Genomic DNA, 17,054 nt, shown 5'->3' with positions numbered 1-17,054 from the left:
CCCCCCCCCCCCCCCCGCCCCCGGTCCCCATCATTCCCGGTTCTCTCTCTCTTGCCCTCCAATTCCACTCGATGCTCCCCTCTCTCGCCGGCTGTCTCTTTTCCTCTATCACATGTACGCGGAACGTACTCACCTACCCCTAACTGATTGCGTTATACCGAGAGCATTCCCGAACAAAAATTCTTGCCGGGGATATTGAAGGGATCGAATGTTACATTTTTCTTTGAGGGAAACGTTATTTTTGTTTTATGGAAGAATTTAGAGAGCAAGATTTATGGGCGAAAATTGTGGGGTAAAATTTGCGGGGATTTCAAGGGTTTTGGTCGTGAACATTGAGAATTTAATGTCACATTAATGAAGACTGTTAATTTTTGGTTAATTGTTCCGGGAAAATCTGTAGTAACCAGGAGAATTCAGGTAAATAGGCGTTCGATTTTGAATTGATTGACGATTCAAAGAAGTGGGGAATTCTCGAAAAATTTGAGAACTTCGGGATTTCATTGAATTTTCAGTGAAATTTGGAAGTTTATTATTTGATAAGTGACATTTCCACTGGGATTTCAAGGAATTTCACCATCAAAAATTTGAAATTTAATGAAAAAATCAATGGAAGCCAAATTTTAGTTGAATATTTTTATTGTAATTAATAGCGAAAAGTGAGCAATTCAGATGAATATATTTTGGATTTCTCAATCAATTGGAAATTCAAGGAAATTGAAGAATTCTCGTCTTTGTGAAATTTGGAATTTCATTATTTGACATAAAAAATTGACAATTTAATGAAAAATTCAACGGAACCGAAATTTCAGTTCAAAAGTTCCATTATAATTAATTTACAAAATTAGAAGAAATTATAAATTCAACAAAGTTGAAAAATTATCGTCTTGTTGATAAAAAAAATGCAATTTCATTGAGTTTTCAGTGAAAATATAAAATTTATAATTTGACCAGTGATATTTCCACTGAAATGTCAAGAAAAAAAATTTCAGCTCAATCTTTCATAAAAACTAATAGAAATCAGGAGAATTCAGGTGAATATATTCTTGAATTGTCGATTCAATTCGTTTAAAAAACCAGAATTTTATCAAATTCTCAGTGAAATTTGAAATTCCATGTTCATTTCCCCTCTAAATAGAATTTAATCTCATTCTCTCATTCCACTCGATAATTCAAATTAAACAACAGCGGAATAATCCAGTTAATTTACACAATAATTTGAATTATTATCATTACACTGTTGTTATTAGTATTAACCAGAAGGATGAGAATAAATTAAATTAATAAAAGATCGTTTTTGACCCCATCATCCCATCTCGTAATTACAAGGAAAGGAGATGAGCTGGGGTTTATTATTGTTATTAACCCGCGTTGAGCGTCATTGTACACCCCATGCTCATGTGTTATCATCGATTATCGACTCTCCCACTTTGACTTCCAGCCGAACTGACACACATGATCCACCGATGAAGATTCTGTCTGAATAAAAGAAACAGTGCATCCTCTCCTTGAGAAATTCCCCGATAAAATTCCCTTTCTATTCAATTTTTCGTTCAACTTCATTTTTCGCTCGCGTCACCTGAAGCTCCAGTGCACGCGAAATAAATCGATTCAATCTCGACAATTTAGCCCTCTTGGCGAGAAGTTCCCCCAGCTGAGGGGCTGGGGGGAGGGAAAAAAAGGTTCGGGCGACTTCTTTTTCAACGTGAAAACTTTTGTCGTCGATGTGGAAGTATATCAGGGTCTGGGTAGCATGCGAACCGCTGCAAGCTCGTTTCAGGGCGCAGACACGCTAATGATTCACATGTTTCAAAGTTTAACGAAAAAAAAAATGTGTAAATTGAATGACTAGAGGGAAAAAATTGCATAGAATTTTTTTAAAATGATTTTTCAACTGTTTAATTGAAATGATTCTTGTTATTTATTTATTTAACAAATCGTAAAAATATTTTTTTTGCAAAATGGATTTTGCATTTAATTTTTTCAACGATAGCTGATATTTAATTAAAATAATATTCAATTAAATTATTTTTTTTGTAATGACTTTTCAATTGTTTACTCAAAACTATTGTCACTATTTATTTATCGTAAAAATTGTGAAGAGTTGTTTTTACAACATATATTTTTCATTAAAATTTTCTAACGATAGAAAATATTTAATTGAAATAATATCCAATCAATTTTTTCCCAAAATGGATTTTGTGTTTTCATTTTTAAACAATTGATGATAATGTTTAATTGAAAGAATTCAAATAATCATAATTATTTCCTCACAAAAAAAATTGTCCACCATTTTTCTTGTAAACTGTACTTTTCCCATCAATTTTTCTCGCCAAGTTAATCACCAAATTTATTCAATTCCTCGACCGCTTCTTATTCTGCGGAAAAAGCATTTATTCTGAAGTGACTACTACTCTCAGATGTTCAGTGAATTAAATTCCACTCAGAACCTCGAAAAAATCATGTTTATTCGTCTCGAAACTAATGAGGAAAATGCATCTGAGTGTTGTAAAATGCCAGTAGTTAGGGTCCTCGACCGGCCAGACATGAAATCCCAGTCGATATTTGGGCTCGCAGGTGCAGAAAACTTGACCGAGTTCGGGATCCCGGGTGCACAGTGCCCTAGATTCACCCGAAGCCCCTGCGTTGTATCCACGGACGTGGTGAAATACAGCCGTTGACACCACGACCAGTGGTGGGGGTAAAACCCGCGGGCTCATCCCCATGGCACCAATGTACACCGAATAAACAGGCGGAAATGAAGAGACCCCTTGTGAACAGCCTTTTTAAAACTGTCCCTCCGCACTCGAGGCACGCAATTTCGTGTCGGAACAGCGGATCGAAATCGGAGGGATGTCCTTTCGCTCCACGAGGGCAACATAATTCAAGTGACATTCGAGGATTTTACATTTTTATGGGGGCTCACCGCGGTTATCGGGAATTTTCACTCCTCGACACGGAGAGAAATATTCAGCAAAAATTACGGAACAATTCACGTAATCCGCGATGGGAAATCGTTCTCCGGCAATTTTTATAGGAATGGAAGAGAAGAAATCTGAAAAGTCCAGTGAATTTTCAGGTTCATCACCGAACAAAGTACGAAATTGTCACGTAATTTTTTCCGACGAAGTAAAATCTTACAGAAACTTGCCGACTTATTATGCCTCAAAAATAAAAAATTCTTGAACGTTCAACAATTTTTATGAAGCTGGTGAGTTATTTCGACGTTCCGTTCCGTAAAATTTCTCAATCGTTGGGGAAAAATTACGGAACGACTTGTTGTCCCCACAAATCGTAGAATTTACGTGGCGATTTGTACAACTTGAGTTCCGATTCACACTTTTTATTGAATTTCACTTCGCTCGCGGATTACGTTTCGAAAGGTAATTTTCACGCTTTTTTTCTGGTAATTTTTATTGAAGTTTTCTCTCCGTGGAACGGTCTCTATGTGTTTTATGCGATGTGCACGGCGAGAAATATTGAATAAAAATCAGGAATGGCCAATAATATTAGATTTTGACAATATTAAGAAGGATTATCTCCTTATATTCACGGAGAGAAATATTCAATAAAAATTACGTATCTTTTCCGTAATTCCGGAGCGAAATGTGGTTGTAGGAAATTTTACGGAACTGACACGGAATTTTTCCAGAGCGTTCCGTAATTTTTATCTGAATCTCCTGTGAAAAATTACGATACCGTCACTTAAATTTTCTCAGTTGATTCCGTAATCGGTGAGCGAACTTCGAGTTCCGTAATTTTTACTGAACATTTCTCTCCGTGTTGTTCAAAGTTTAACTGTATTTAACAAATTTAAAATATTATGAAATTTAATAACTAAATTTTCCGATTGGTGGTGAAATTCTAAATGTAGGTACTTGATTTTCGATTATCGAAATAATCGTCAATATTCAGGTATTTTTCTTCCACTTGCTAATTTTTACTGGAATAATTCAAACATTAGCCAAATCACTTTAATGTTGTGCTATAACATCTCTGCATACTATAAAAATTACCTTCGAAATGGAATTTCAGTTCTTGATTCAAAACAAAACAATTTTTTTATTCAAGAACTTGACAAGAAAAAATAATAACTTGACAAGATCGAAAACCATGAATAATTTTACAGAGAAAATGAGAAAACCTCATGTTGAATTAATAAACAAATTAAATAATTCAGGTATTTTTTCTTCCACTTACTAATTTTTAGTGGAGTAATTCGAACATTTGCCAAATCACATTCCACTGAAAATGGAAATACCGGTCTTGATTCAGACCAAAATAATTTTTCTCATTCAACACCTTGGCCAGAAAAAAACCCCTTAACAAGATCGAAAACTGTGAATAATATTACATAAAACATGAGAAAAAACCAAGTTGAATTAATAAAAAAAATGAAACAATCTGGAATTGCCTTCCCTCATGTGGCGACATGACAAATCCACCCATTTGCGCTACTGCATTAGCCCGCGATAATTGGATCAAGTATCAAAATCGCGAGTTGGAGCTGGCCACCATCGTGTAACGCAGACAGGGAGATCTGTTGGACAGGTAAAGAGCCGAGAGAGCCGGCAGTGGGGGAATATCCGTCGAATGGAATACTATTTCCGAGGGAAATTACGAAACGGAGCTGTTCCGCTCGCGTGAGGTCCCAACACCGTCCGGATAATCGGATCCCCTTCGCAATCGAAACGAGTGGAAAACAGGGAGGGGAGGGAGGGGGGGGGGTTGACGGACATGTCTCTTCCGCGGGAAATTAGGCTTGAGTCGTTCGAAAAAGAAGGCAATTTTGCATCGAAAAGGAAAACGCCTGTTGATGGTTTTTTTTTTCTTTTTTTCTGTTGCGAATATTCAATGCTGATACGAATATATTAATTAGAATAAATTATTCACATCAATTCTGTCATTCTTTTATCAATTATTCATCGTAATTATTCCTATTAATTAGTTCAATTGGGAATGTTTATTAATCATGATGATGATAATGAGTAATTATTACTTGAATTATTATTTATTATTTAATTTTTAATTCTTCTTTTTTATAGTTTTTTTTTATCAAAGTATGAGAACTGGGGGAAATTAAAAAATGAGTTGTGAGGAATAAATGCGCTGAGTGCCTGAAAATCGCAGTTGAATTCCATTCCTCTCGTTACGAACCCCTTTCACTCAAAGTTACAACTGCAGCTGTCATTATCAGGGCTGTCCTTTGTTTCCGAGGATTGCAACGCTCGCTGGGTGAATGAGCGTATCAAATTCGAGCACCTCAAGCGAAATATTCCACCCAGAAACACTTTTGTCAGGGCTATTGTTGAAAATTTTGGGTGAAATTCGCGGTACACTTCGTGGAAATTTTTGTGACGTTAGAGTTCAACGGGAATTTCATGAATTTGGTAATTGAAAATTTAATTTCGTAAAAAAGTAAATGCGAACTAAATTTCAGTTTCATTATTCCATGAAAATTGATATAAATCAGCGAAATTTGTGTTAATATCTTTACAAATTTGGAATTAATTTAACATTCAGCACAATTTGGTATTGAATATTCATATTTTCATTGAAAATTCAAGCGAATTGGGAAATTCTTGTCTTCCTGCTGCTCAGAAATTTGAAACTTCATTAAATTTATTTGAAACCTGAAATTTCATGATTTTTCTAGTCCAGAAAAATTGAATTACTATCCAAAAAAATGCCCACGAAATTTCGAGGAATTTCATAATAGAAAATTCAAAATTTCATGAAAAAATAAACGCGAATTGTCAATTTTAGTTCGATTATTCCTTAAAAATTGAAAGAATCCAGGGAAATTCATTTGCAATGAAAATTCAGCGTAATTTGGTGCTGAATATTCCCATTTTAATTGAACATTTAAGTACATTGAGGGATTGTCATCTTCCTGGTGCAAAGAATGTTGAAACTTCATTTAAATTTTCATGAAACCTGAACTTTCATGATTTTTCATGTCCAAAAATACTGAATTACTAGTCCGAAAAAAATATTTATGAAATTCCAAGGATTTTCATTGTTAAAAATTCCAAATGTTATGAAAAAATCAATGTTCAATGTGAAAATCAATGTAAAAAAATCAAGACTCGTTATTCCATAAAAATGAATGGAAATCTTTGTACTGAATATTCATATTTTGATTGAACACTCAAGTAAATTGGGAAATTGTTGTTATCCTAGTGGTCTGAATATTCAACTTCATTTAAATTTTTATGAAACCTGAAAATTCATGATTTTCCTAGTCCAAAAAAAACTGCATTCCTACCCAAAAAAAAATGTCCACAAAATTTCAAGGAATTTCCTCATTGAAAATTCAAAATTTCACGAAAAAAGTCATCGCGAACAGTAAATTTCATATTTCGATTGAAAACTCAAATGAATTAAGGAATCGTCATCCTCCTGCTGCTGTGAAATTCGAAACTTCATGTCCAATTAAACTAACTAATGGATTTTTACAGCCCAATGAATCCAAATTACTCCTAGAAAACCGAAAAAAATTCAATGAAATTTCAATTCTTCCAGTAGTGAAAACCAGCTGCCAAGATTGTCCTAGACCCGTCGTCACTGTCATCTACTCCTCATAGAATAATATCCCGACGAAAGTCCCATCAGCGTGGACGATTAAGATAATTAGTGTAATAATTTTTAGTCGCGAGGTTGAAGGAACAACACGCGAGGCTCCTCTAATAATAGTCCATGCCATTTGGGGCTTGTCTCTCGTACCCAAACGTTCCGCTTTTTTGGATGACTCCATGAAGCACTCTCGTAAATAAAACGACGATTTCAACGGCTTTCCAGTGTGCAATTCTATTTGAATTGGTTCATCCTCATTTTTTTCCCCTTTTTCTTTCATTACGAGATGGATACGGCGGAATTGGGGCCTCTTGATAACATTCTTTCGGCTGTGCTTTATGATACAGTCCTTTTCGAACTAGGGAATGGATAATTTCTGCAAGGCACGAATTTTATTTTTATGGACTTCCGCTCTAATTAGCCCCGCATCCCTCTGCCTCCCCCCCCCCTCATTCCTCTTTAGTCTTCTTGACTCATCCTCTCTCGATGCAGCGAGGCGCTCTCTTCGATGACATGACAACGTCACATCCAGGCCAATGGTGTATTCTGCAAATGGACGCCAGTGTGTATTCGCATGGTAATTTAACTATCCAAGCGGGGAATTGGTCTACGATTATTGACTGATTTGTGGACTGTGAGGAGACTGGAATTTATTTTTAAATCGATAAATGATAATCGGGAAATTTTACATTGTATTTTTTTTATGACAGTGTTTGGAACGCGTGAAAAATTTGCTATGAAAAACGCAGTGAAATCGATAGAATATTGTATTGGATTTCTATTATATTTCTATTGAAAATTTCAGCCGTTTTTGGCGGATTCGATTTAACAATTCCAAAGGTTTACTGAGTGTTTTTTTTAATGGAAAATAATCAATAGCATTGACTAATGATTTTTTAAAGATGAAATTCTACAGATTTTTTTCTGTAAAAAAATCAATAGAATTTCATCGAATTTCATCGAATTGTAGAATTTTAGGTTGAGATGAAATTTGAAGTTGACGAATTTCGGTTTAAAATGAAGAAGAATTAATTGAATTTGAATTTAAAATGCCATTTGAAATTCTAGAATTTCATTCTACTGATTTTTTCTATTAAAAGATTTTTTTTTTTCTAAATATGAAATTCTACCGATTTTTTTCTATAAAAAAATCAATAGAATTTCATCGAATTTCATCGAATTCTAGAATTTTAGGTTACCATGAAATTTGAAGTTGACGAATTTCGGTTTAAAATGAAGGAGAATTAATTAACTTTGAATTTAAAATCCCATTTGAAACTCTAGAATTCCATTCTACTTATTTTTTCTATTAAAAAATTTATTTTTCATTTTTTAAATATGAAATTCTACAGATTTTTTTCTATAAAAAAATCAATAGAATTTCATCGAATTTCATCGAATTCTAGAATTTTAGGTTACCATGAAATTTGAAGTTGACGAATTTCGGTTTAAAATGAAGGAGAATTAATTGACTTTGAATTTAAAATGCCATTTGAAATTCTAGAATTCCATTCTACTTATTTTTTCTATTAAAAAATTTATTTTTCATTTTTTAAATATGAAATTCTACAGATTTTTTTCTATAAAAAAATCAATAGAATTTCATCGAATTTCATCGAATTCTAGAATTTTAGGTTACCATGAAATTTGAAGTTGACGAATTTCGGTTTAAAATGAAGGAGAATTAATTGACTTTGAATTTAAAATGCCATTTGAAATTCTAGAATTCCATTCTACTGATTTTTTCTATTAAAAGAATTTTTTTGATTTTCTAAATATGAAATTCTACCGATTTTTTTCTGTAAAAAAATCAATAGAATTTCATCGAATTTCATCGAATTCTAGAATTTTAGGTTGAGATGAAATTTGAAGTTGACAAATTTCGGTTTAAAATGAAGGAGAATTAATTGACTTTGAATTTAAAATGCCATTTGAAATTCTAGAATTCCATTCTAGATTTTTTTCTATAAAAAAATTAATAGAATTTCATTAAATTTCATTATTGGACTTCCCAGTTCGGAACGCGTGCCGGTTTATTTTTCTGTTATTTTCTCCTCCGCGGATCTGAACCAATGCTCCAAACACCATCAGAAATAGCCTCTCGCTGCAGATAAACAACTCCCCATTCATCCCTCAAAATCCCCAATTCTCCGCAATATCATTTATTCCAGTCACGCCTCCGATATTCATCTTTCGATTTGACCCGAAGATGTGCCATCTGCGTGTGTTCACAGGTGTGCCATATCGCATCGCGTCAAAATGATCAAAACAAAGACGTCGATAGGCCCAGAAACCTCCCCCCGCGCTAAGCTCAACGAATAATATGGCCATCAGACAAACAGACCAGCGGAGTTCAGTGCTGTTGATGAAAAAATAAAGGACAAATAGAAAGAGAGATAACGAATAAGTGAGCGAGGCTGTCCGGGGGGGGGGGANGGGGGGGGGGGGGCGGGGGGGGGGGGGGGGGGGGGGAGTTTGATGTCCCACATTCAGGCCAGACCCTCCGGCAAAAGAGTTGAGCCCATCCCTCCTCCCTCTATCCTTTCTCTTACTCGTCATATCCCATCGCAGAATGACTTCCCCCTCTTCTTTTCAGCTCTATCACGACTCTATGGGTATCTATCTCCATCTGCCAACAAACGACGCACCTCATTGCACTCATTGTCTCCTCTCAACTCCTCTCTCCGTCGCTCTTCTCTTTCTTATGGCGAATTTCTGGAATTAAGCTATATCCCGGGAAAACAGCGGTTTCTTACGACTGTCCCCATATTTTTAGTAGATAATATTCGTAATATTCCTCAGCTGTTGAAAAAAATTCTAACTAACTGTACGACACAGTTTAGGAGATAATTAATTAAATGCGGGATTTTAGCACATTTCATCTTATGAGAAAACGGCTCTAACGATTTTCTTAAAAAGCGAATGAGTAATATGCGGAGAGAAAAGTTGAATAAAAAGTAATAGAAAATTGTCGCAAATTTGACTGTACGAAGGGTAATCGTGGAGCGGAATTGTAGTTCAATGAAAGATACCTTTTGCGGAGAATATCTTACTATTCGTTCGATACAAAACGTCAAAAATTACTGTTCATTCAAAATAACTGGCGCCGAAATTGTAAAATTTACAGTTACCCTCACGTTCTGTAAATTTTCTCAAGTCAGCCAAGAAAAATTCACTATTTTCTCGCATTTTTTGCCCCGATATAGGGTGAAGAGTCCACTTGAGTTCGAGTCCGTGTGTCTCCGAATTTTTTAATTTGTGTATTGATGATTAATATTTCAGAAGCGAAGTGGTCAAACGGTTTAAGTAGATTTTGGCTATTCGCCAGTTTTCAATGAATATCTCGAAATCTAAGGGAGATAGAAAAATTTTTCTAATAACCTTTTTTGTAGAGCGAGTTGAGTGCTATTAGAAAGGTCATAATGAAAATTTCGCTATCTCCCTTAAATTCGGAAATATTTCTATATTTATCCCGGTCGAAAAATCAGTAGCGAAGTGGTTAAACGGTTTAAGTCGATTTTGGGTATTCATGAGTTTTCAATGAATATCCCGCAATCTAAGGCAGATAGCAAAATTTCTGTTATAACCTTTTCGGTAGAGCACATTAAGAGCTTCAAAAAAGATAGATACGAAAATTCGCTATCTCCCTTAGATTTTGAGATATTCCTGGAAAACTCAGCTAAGAGCTAAGTCGACTTAAACCGTTTGACAACTTCGCTACTGAAATAATTTCTCTCATTAGTGTGAAAAGTCCTAGAAATGGATTCCGCTTTACAATTACATAACTCATTTAGTAATTTGTTACCAAATTTTTGTCTCCATGCAATCGCTTGAAAATGTAAATCATTCACATTTTTAAATCGATGAATTTTTTTTGCAAAATGAATTTTGCATTTACAGTAAAAAAAATGCAAAAAAAAAAAATTAGATATCGTTTCACTATTAGTAATTGTCTTCGATTACTACGTTCACATTCTAATTTTTAATTTTACAGGTATTCTCCCCGTGTATGCCATATGACGACAAAAGCCATTTTCCACTGGTTTCCTCTTTCATTAATCGCAGAAAGCAACAAAAAATTGATGTTTCAACCCTTAACATCGTCGCATTATCTCTCCGGGAGTACTCCGTACTGATGCCATCGTCACGAGAGTGGATTGATCACACGTTGACACGGAGAATCGACGAAGTAAATCGATTATCCCTCGCTCCTATCCGTTACGTAATTACATTGCATCGGGGAAGTACGTCAGTCCGATGCTCTCATGTCCGTGCATACGTGTATAATAATTTCATTACCACGATTTTCCCTATTCCACTGTTGAGATGCGCCTCATTATTTTTTTCCTCTCATCGCCGTTAATTTATGCTGTGCGATATTTATGANAAAAAAAAAAAAAAAAAAAAAAAAAAAAAAAAAAAAAAAAAAAAAAAAAAAAAAAAAAAAAAAAAAAAAAAAAAAAAAAAAAAAAAAAAAAAAAAAAAAAAAAAAAAAAAAAAAAAAAAAAAAAAAAAAAAAAAAAAAAAAAAAAAAAAAAAAAAAAAAACCGAGAGCACCAGCGTGTGAGACGATGTACGCTAGGGCGTGGACCCATCATTCGTTATTTATACGAGTGACGTGACGTCATTGGAACAGTCTTTGATCGATCAATCGAATGATCCGATTAAAATCACGAATGTGAGAATTATTCGTTCGGCTCAGAAATAGTCTCAGCGTCCCGCCGATAATGTATATATAGAGACGGTACGGTGCTGGTGGGGGGCCGGACATGGCTGTGTCGCGTGATCAAAATTCTGAGAATCCCTGGATGTACAATCGGTCATTAAGTTCAATTAAAAATTTCGGGTTCTATGAATTTGTTGGGTTATTATTTTTTTTATGAACTCAGGTTTTGAAGTAGGGAAATGCATTGATTTTTAACAATTATGTATTTACAACAATTATTCATAATAAAGAAAAAAAAATTTTTCACAAAGATTATTCTTCATCTTTTCATTGCAGTATTATTTTTTAATTGTGATTTTTATTTTTTAATTTATTGATTTTGCATATAGTAAATTTTTGGCGAATGTATTTATTTTGGTAATCGCGTGTGCAAGAGAAAATTAATTGAATTATTCATAATAATTATAAATGACTCATTCAATTGAATTAATAATGAATTAATAATGAATTAATGAATGAATGAATAATGATTAATAAATTAATAATTGAACAAATGATAATTTCAAGAGGAAACTCCAATTTTCTTGCCGAAAACTGTGTTATTGGCAAAACTAAATAATTTAGAGAGGAAATATTCTTTCCTCGTCAATGTATTCTTTCTATAGGAATATTTCTGGGATATTTTTGTTCTAGGGATATTTCTGATGATCACGACAAAATTTAATTTTTAGGAAAGATATTAAATTTTCTTCTATCAAGTTGGAAAATTTTCCTTAAGTGAATCTGTCCCACTCAATCAAATATTCTCCCCTGGAACATATCGTTTTTCCGCAGAGCAAATTGTTTCTCTCAGCCCAGGAAACTCCTTACTCTTCAAAATTTGGAATCAACTTCCTACAAAAAGTTATCGGTATTTTCCAAAACCAATGCATACTGACCTTTAGATGGTGATGATGACGATCAATTCAGTTTGGTTTTGAAAAATATTGATAACTTTTTGTAGGAAATTAATTTGAAAATTTTACGGAATCGAAGACCTTCTGTTAGGCTTCCAGGTATAAGTGATGATAATCCGTTTCTTCCTTATCATTCGTCGAAATGGATGACAAACGCCTCTCGTCATTCTCAAAAGGACCTGAGAGTTCAGTTCAGTTCAGAGAACAACCCAGTTGATTATTGATTTCTAATTACTATTCACAATCCGCCAAGACTGGCGACGAGAATCTGTAGGAAATCTCGTCAAATCCATCCCCAGAATCTCTCCCAGAATCTCCCTTCTCCATTCGAAGCCAACGGATCAAATTCAATGATTTTACTCTGCAAATTTATTTTCTCAATTCAATTTATTTATCACGCACGTGTCTCAAAGTGAATGAAAAAGTGTCTGGCGAAGTTTTTTTATGACTTCAGACACGTGTGCACCCTTTCCGCAACTTTCTCTAGGTTTTTTTTAGATAGAGTGGGACGAGATGGTCTGTTCACGTAGAGAAAATCGAGACTTTTTTCTACTCCCCATATTTTTCATAGATAATGTTTATAATATTCCACACCTACTGAAAATAATTCTTACTATTTTTTTTCAATTGCTGGGAATACGGTGAATTTTTTTGTAAATTTTCTGTTACATAATTTCTGCGATATTCAACTCTAAAAAATAGCAATTCCCTGAAATCATTTCGTGTTTGATTCAAACAATTAATTGATATTGCCTTCATCAACAACATATGAGGACAGAAAAACTCAATAACTCACGAGAATGCAATAAATTAAGCCATTTAGAATTTTTCCGGAAATCCACAGGGACTAAATTTTGGGTGATATTGTCTTGGGGTATACCTTAAGGTATATCCCTAGAAGACAGATTTTTCTCACCTTGTGCTTCATAGATAATGTTTATAATATTCCACACCTACTGAAAATAATTCTTACTATTTTTTTTCAATTGCTGGGAATACGGTGAATTTTTTTGTAAATTTTCTGTTACATAATTTCTGCGATATTCAACTCTAAAAAATAGCAATTCCCTGAAATCATTTCGTGTTTGATTCAAACAATTAATTGATATTGCCTTCATCAACAACATATGAGGACAGAAAAACTCAATAACTCACGAGAATGCAATAAATTAAGCCATTTAGAATTTTTCCGGAAATCCACAGGGACTAAATTTTGGGTGATATTGTCTTGGGGTATACCTTAAGGTATATCCCTAGAAGACAGATTTTTCTCACCTTGTGCTTCATAGATAATGTTTATAATATTCCACACCTACTGAAAATAATTCTTACTATTTTTTTTCAATTGCTGGGAATACGGTGAATTTTTTTGTAAATTTTCTGTTACACAATTTCTGCGATATTCAACTCTAAAAAATGGAAATTCCCTGAAATCCCCTGAAATCATTTCGTGTTTGATTCAAATAGTTATTATTGCCTTCATCAACAACATACGAGGACAGTAAAACTCAATAACTCAAGAGAATGCAATAAATTAAGTAATTTAGAATTTTTTCCGGAAATCCATAGAGACTAAGTTTTAGATGCGATTATCTTGGGATATACCTTAACGGAAAATGTGTGATGGTAACTGGTTGAACGAAGAGAGTAGAGGGTGTACAACGGGCGACGCTCGGGCGAAAATGCTGGAGAGGGTGAGAGTGAGAAAGATGAAGCGCCACGAGGGAGAGAGAGAGGTGGCACGCGCAATGCGGGTATTGATTCACGGCGGCGGGCAGCAGTGGCAAGCAGGCGCCCCCGAGTCGAGTTGAGTCCGTCGACTCGTCTCCCCCGAAATTCCTTCCAACACATCTTTTCGTTTTTTTATCATCGCTTTATTCACCTCATTCCTTCATCCCTTTCTCGGGCAGACGCATTTTCATAAAATTCATTTTCTCAAGGCACTTTTCGTGGGAGATTCTTGTGAACGAGAGGTACTTGGGGGGAGAATTGGCGATTTTAATGGATGGGAAAGGTATTGTATTTTTTTTTAAATATGGAAACATCAATGTTGGGAATTTAGATTCGGTGTGAGACTTTGATAAATATTGAAATTTTAGATTTCACAGGGAATTCAATTAAATTCCGAATTTTTGAGCAGCAGAAAGTCGAGAATTCCTCAACTTACTTGAGTTGTTAAGTAATTGGAAGTTGAGAAGTTGAGGAACTGAAATTCATAATTTTCAATGATTTTTACGTGGAATTTCGGTGGAACTATGATGTGAAGATTTCTACGAATTGTGCCCAAAATTCGTTACAGAAATTTTAAGGAAATTCGCCATTAAGAATTCACAATTTTATGAAAAAATTAATGGACCCTGTGTTCAGTTTAATTATTCCATAAAAAGTAACAGAAATTAGAATAAACTCAGGTAAATGAATTCTTGAAATTCCAATTGAATAACAATTCTGCATAATTTTTAATTCTGACTGAACATTGAATTAAAAATTCGTAATTTGATGAAGAAATCAATTCCATAAAAATTGAAAGAAATCTTTAAAAAAACAGGTGAATAAATTCTCACAACTTCAATTAATTACCAATTCTGTATAATTTTTTTTATTACTGGATTTGCTACTGAATTTTCATTCTCCCAGGGCTCAAAAATTCGGAATTCCACTGAAATTTCTCTAAAATTTGGAATTTCACGATTTTTCCTCCCTAAATCAAATTCACTGTCGCTCCTGACATCGACCCCAACTCATACTTTTTCCATGACGCAATTTTCCCTCCGCAATCACCCGCCGGTCAGTAATTTTCAACTTAAAAAAAAATCCGAAAATTGGGAGATGACGAAATTGAATCGATTCTGCGTGGTGACGCTGGTTTGCTGGCGCAATGGAGTGATGCCCCCGTAACAGATCGTGGACGGTCCGGGGTAGACTGGGGGAACTACACTAGTGGACGTTGAAGTAGCGGCAGGGGCTCGCCAGGAGTGGATGAAGATGAATGATCAGACATCACCGAAACTTTTCGAAAGAGTACGAGCGAAAGGACATAAATAAGAAGAAGCAAGGAGAGAACTCATCCCCAACAAAGCACAATATTCCAACTGCATCAATCAGCTTAATCCCCAAAATCCAGTTGGTTCGAGTCGATAAATAAAATATCAATAGATAAAGTCTCCAGCCGAATGTAAAACCTCACCACTTATTTATACATCTCTTTTGGCTGTGAAAACGATTGGGAATTCAGTCAGCAGTGATGGCTCGACCGTGTGCGGTCGCCACGGTGAAGATCAAAGGTCATAACGGGATACATCTCTGGTTGCTGTGCACGACGGCAACGGTGTACGTAATTCATGAACATGAGAATGCCCTCGAGCTGTACGAGATGCACGAGAAAATAATGGAAAATTAAACCCAAATTTTCCAGAGAATAACCCTCCACACCCCCCCCCNCCCCCCTTCCCCCCGACAAGAAAAAAAAAACAATTCCACTAATTAATTAGTTGGATCCTTTTGAATGATTTACGATGATGAATTGTGCTCGGGAGAATCTAAGGGGGACGCTACACCGAAAGGAAATTTCAATTAGAACTCTGGGTATCGGGGCAACGACAGGGCCGGGGTTTTCTAAAAATAAAAGGTAATGGCCAAACAATCGAAGACTAATCGATAAACGTTAAGAACAAAACCAGGTGTTTGTAGACCTAGTCTGCACGGATATTCTGCCTGGAATTGCTTTGAAGATAACTTTGTATTCCCTTTTTTAACTACTGATGGTACTTCAGATTTTTGCCGACAATTTTTTGCATTGCCGACAGTTGGGCTCGTTGACAGCAACATTTATTTCCTTATCGACCGCCATGCTGTCGATAATGTAGAGTTGAGCCGGCATAACAGAGCCGTGCCGGTAAAGCAGAACGCTGGTGATACATGTCCGACAATGTCGATAACGAAGATTTTTTTCCACAAGTTGCCGACTTATACCGATAGTTTATCATCAGTCACCAAATTCTTGATTACCGACAGTAACGGAAATCCAGCCGGCAACGAAAATTTTTCTTGCCGCGAGTTACCGACTTATACAGATAGTTAACCATCACAGTCATCAAATCTTTCGTTACCGACAGTAGCAGAAATCTACTTCGGACCGTACCAACCTCGTGTCGGTAAAGAAGATATCCATCGGTAAATTGAGTTGTCGACCGATACAACTTTCTTTATCATCGCAGGTACTCGAAATCCTTCGTTACCGGCATACACAGAAATCTATTTTACCGATCGAAATACAACTAAATGTGAAAAAAAACTCACATGATATCACCGAGCTTGAGACGCGTCTGTATGAGGGCACAGCTCTTGTGATCACTTGTTGTGACAGCCCTCCGGCGTCTTGTGTATCTCGGTGCATCGGATGGCATGAGTGAATTTTCCCCAGGGGTCCCATGTGGAGTGAGGCCCGCACCGACACGCACCAGCGGGCTACTGCCACGCCGACGCGTAGACACGTGCCGGCCTCCCACGCTTCCCAGCATCCTGAAAACAAATTAAAATTCATGTGCTGTTGGAATTAAATTTTCACTGACAGTTGATAAATATTTTGATTAGTGACGCCGTCGAGACTAGTCGAGAATTATTTTGAAGAGATCAGCACGGTCTGGAAAAACATCGAAAGTTTTGGAATCGTCGCAATCTCGAAAGACATTGGATCGGTTTTTTTAATTCAGACGAGACAGATATCGAGACAAACATTTGAAAAACAGAAAACACTGAAACTCAGACGTGATGAATTCTTCCAAGTTCGTGACGAGATGCACCGATCCAATGTCTTTCGAGATTACGACGATTCCTAATCGTTTTCGATTTTTTTTTAG

General features: G+C 35.5%; 1 protein-coding gene across 1 annotated transcript in view; it reads right to left on the bottom strand.

Moving 5' to 3' along the window:
- The window catches only part of LOC107035647 (voltage-dependent calcium channel type A subunit alpha-1), a 108,037-nt gene extending 91,322 nt beyond the window's left edge, over nucleotides 1-16,715 (bottom strand). The window contains 1 exon segment of the mRNA XM_015253169.1: nucleotides 16,495-16,715. Within this exon segment, the coding sequence (XP_015108655.1) occupies nucleotides 16,495-16,715 (221 nt within the window).
- Between the last annotated feature and the right edge of the window lie 339 nt (nucleotides 16,716-17,054).

The sequence above is a fragment of the Diachasma alloeum genome, unplaced genomic scaffold (genome assembly GCF_001412515.2).
Source record: "Diachasma alloeum isolate Michigan unplaced genomic scaffold, Dall2.0 Dall_scaffold_00199, whole genome shotgun sequence".
Lineage (NCBI taxonomy): Eukaryota > Metazoa > Arthropoda > Insecta > Hymenoptera > Braconidae > Diachasma > Diachasma alloeum.
This window is presented reverse-complemented; position numbering and strand designations above follow the sequence as displayed.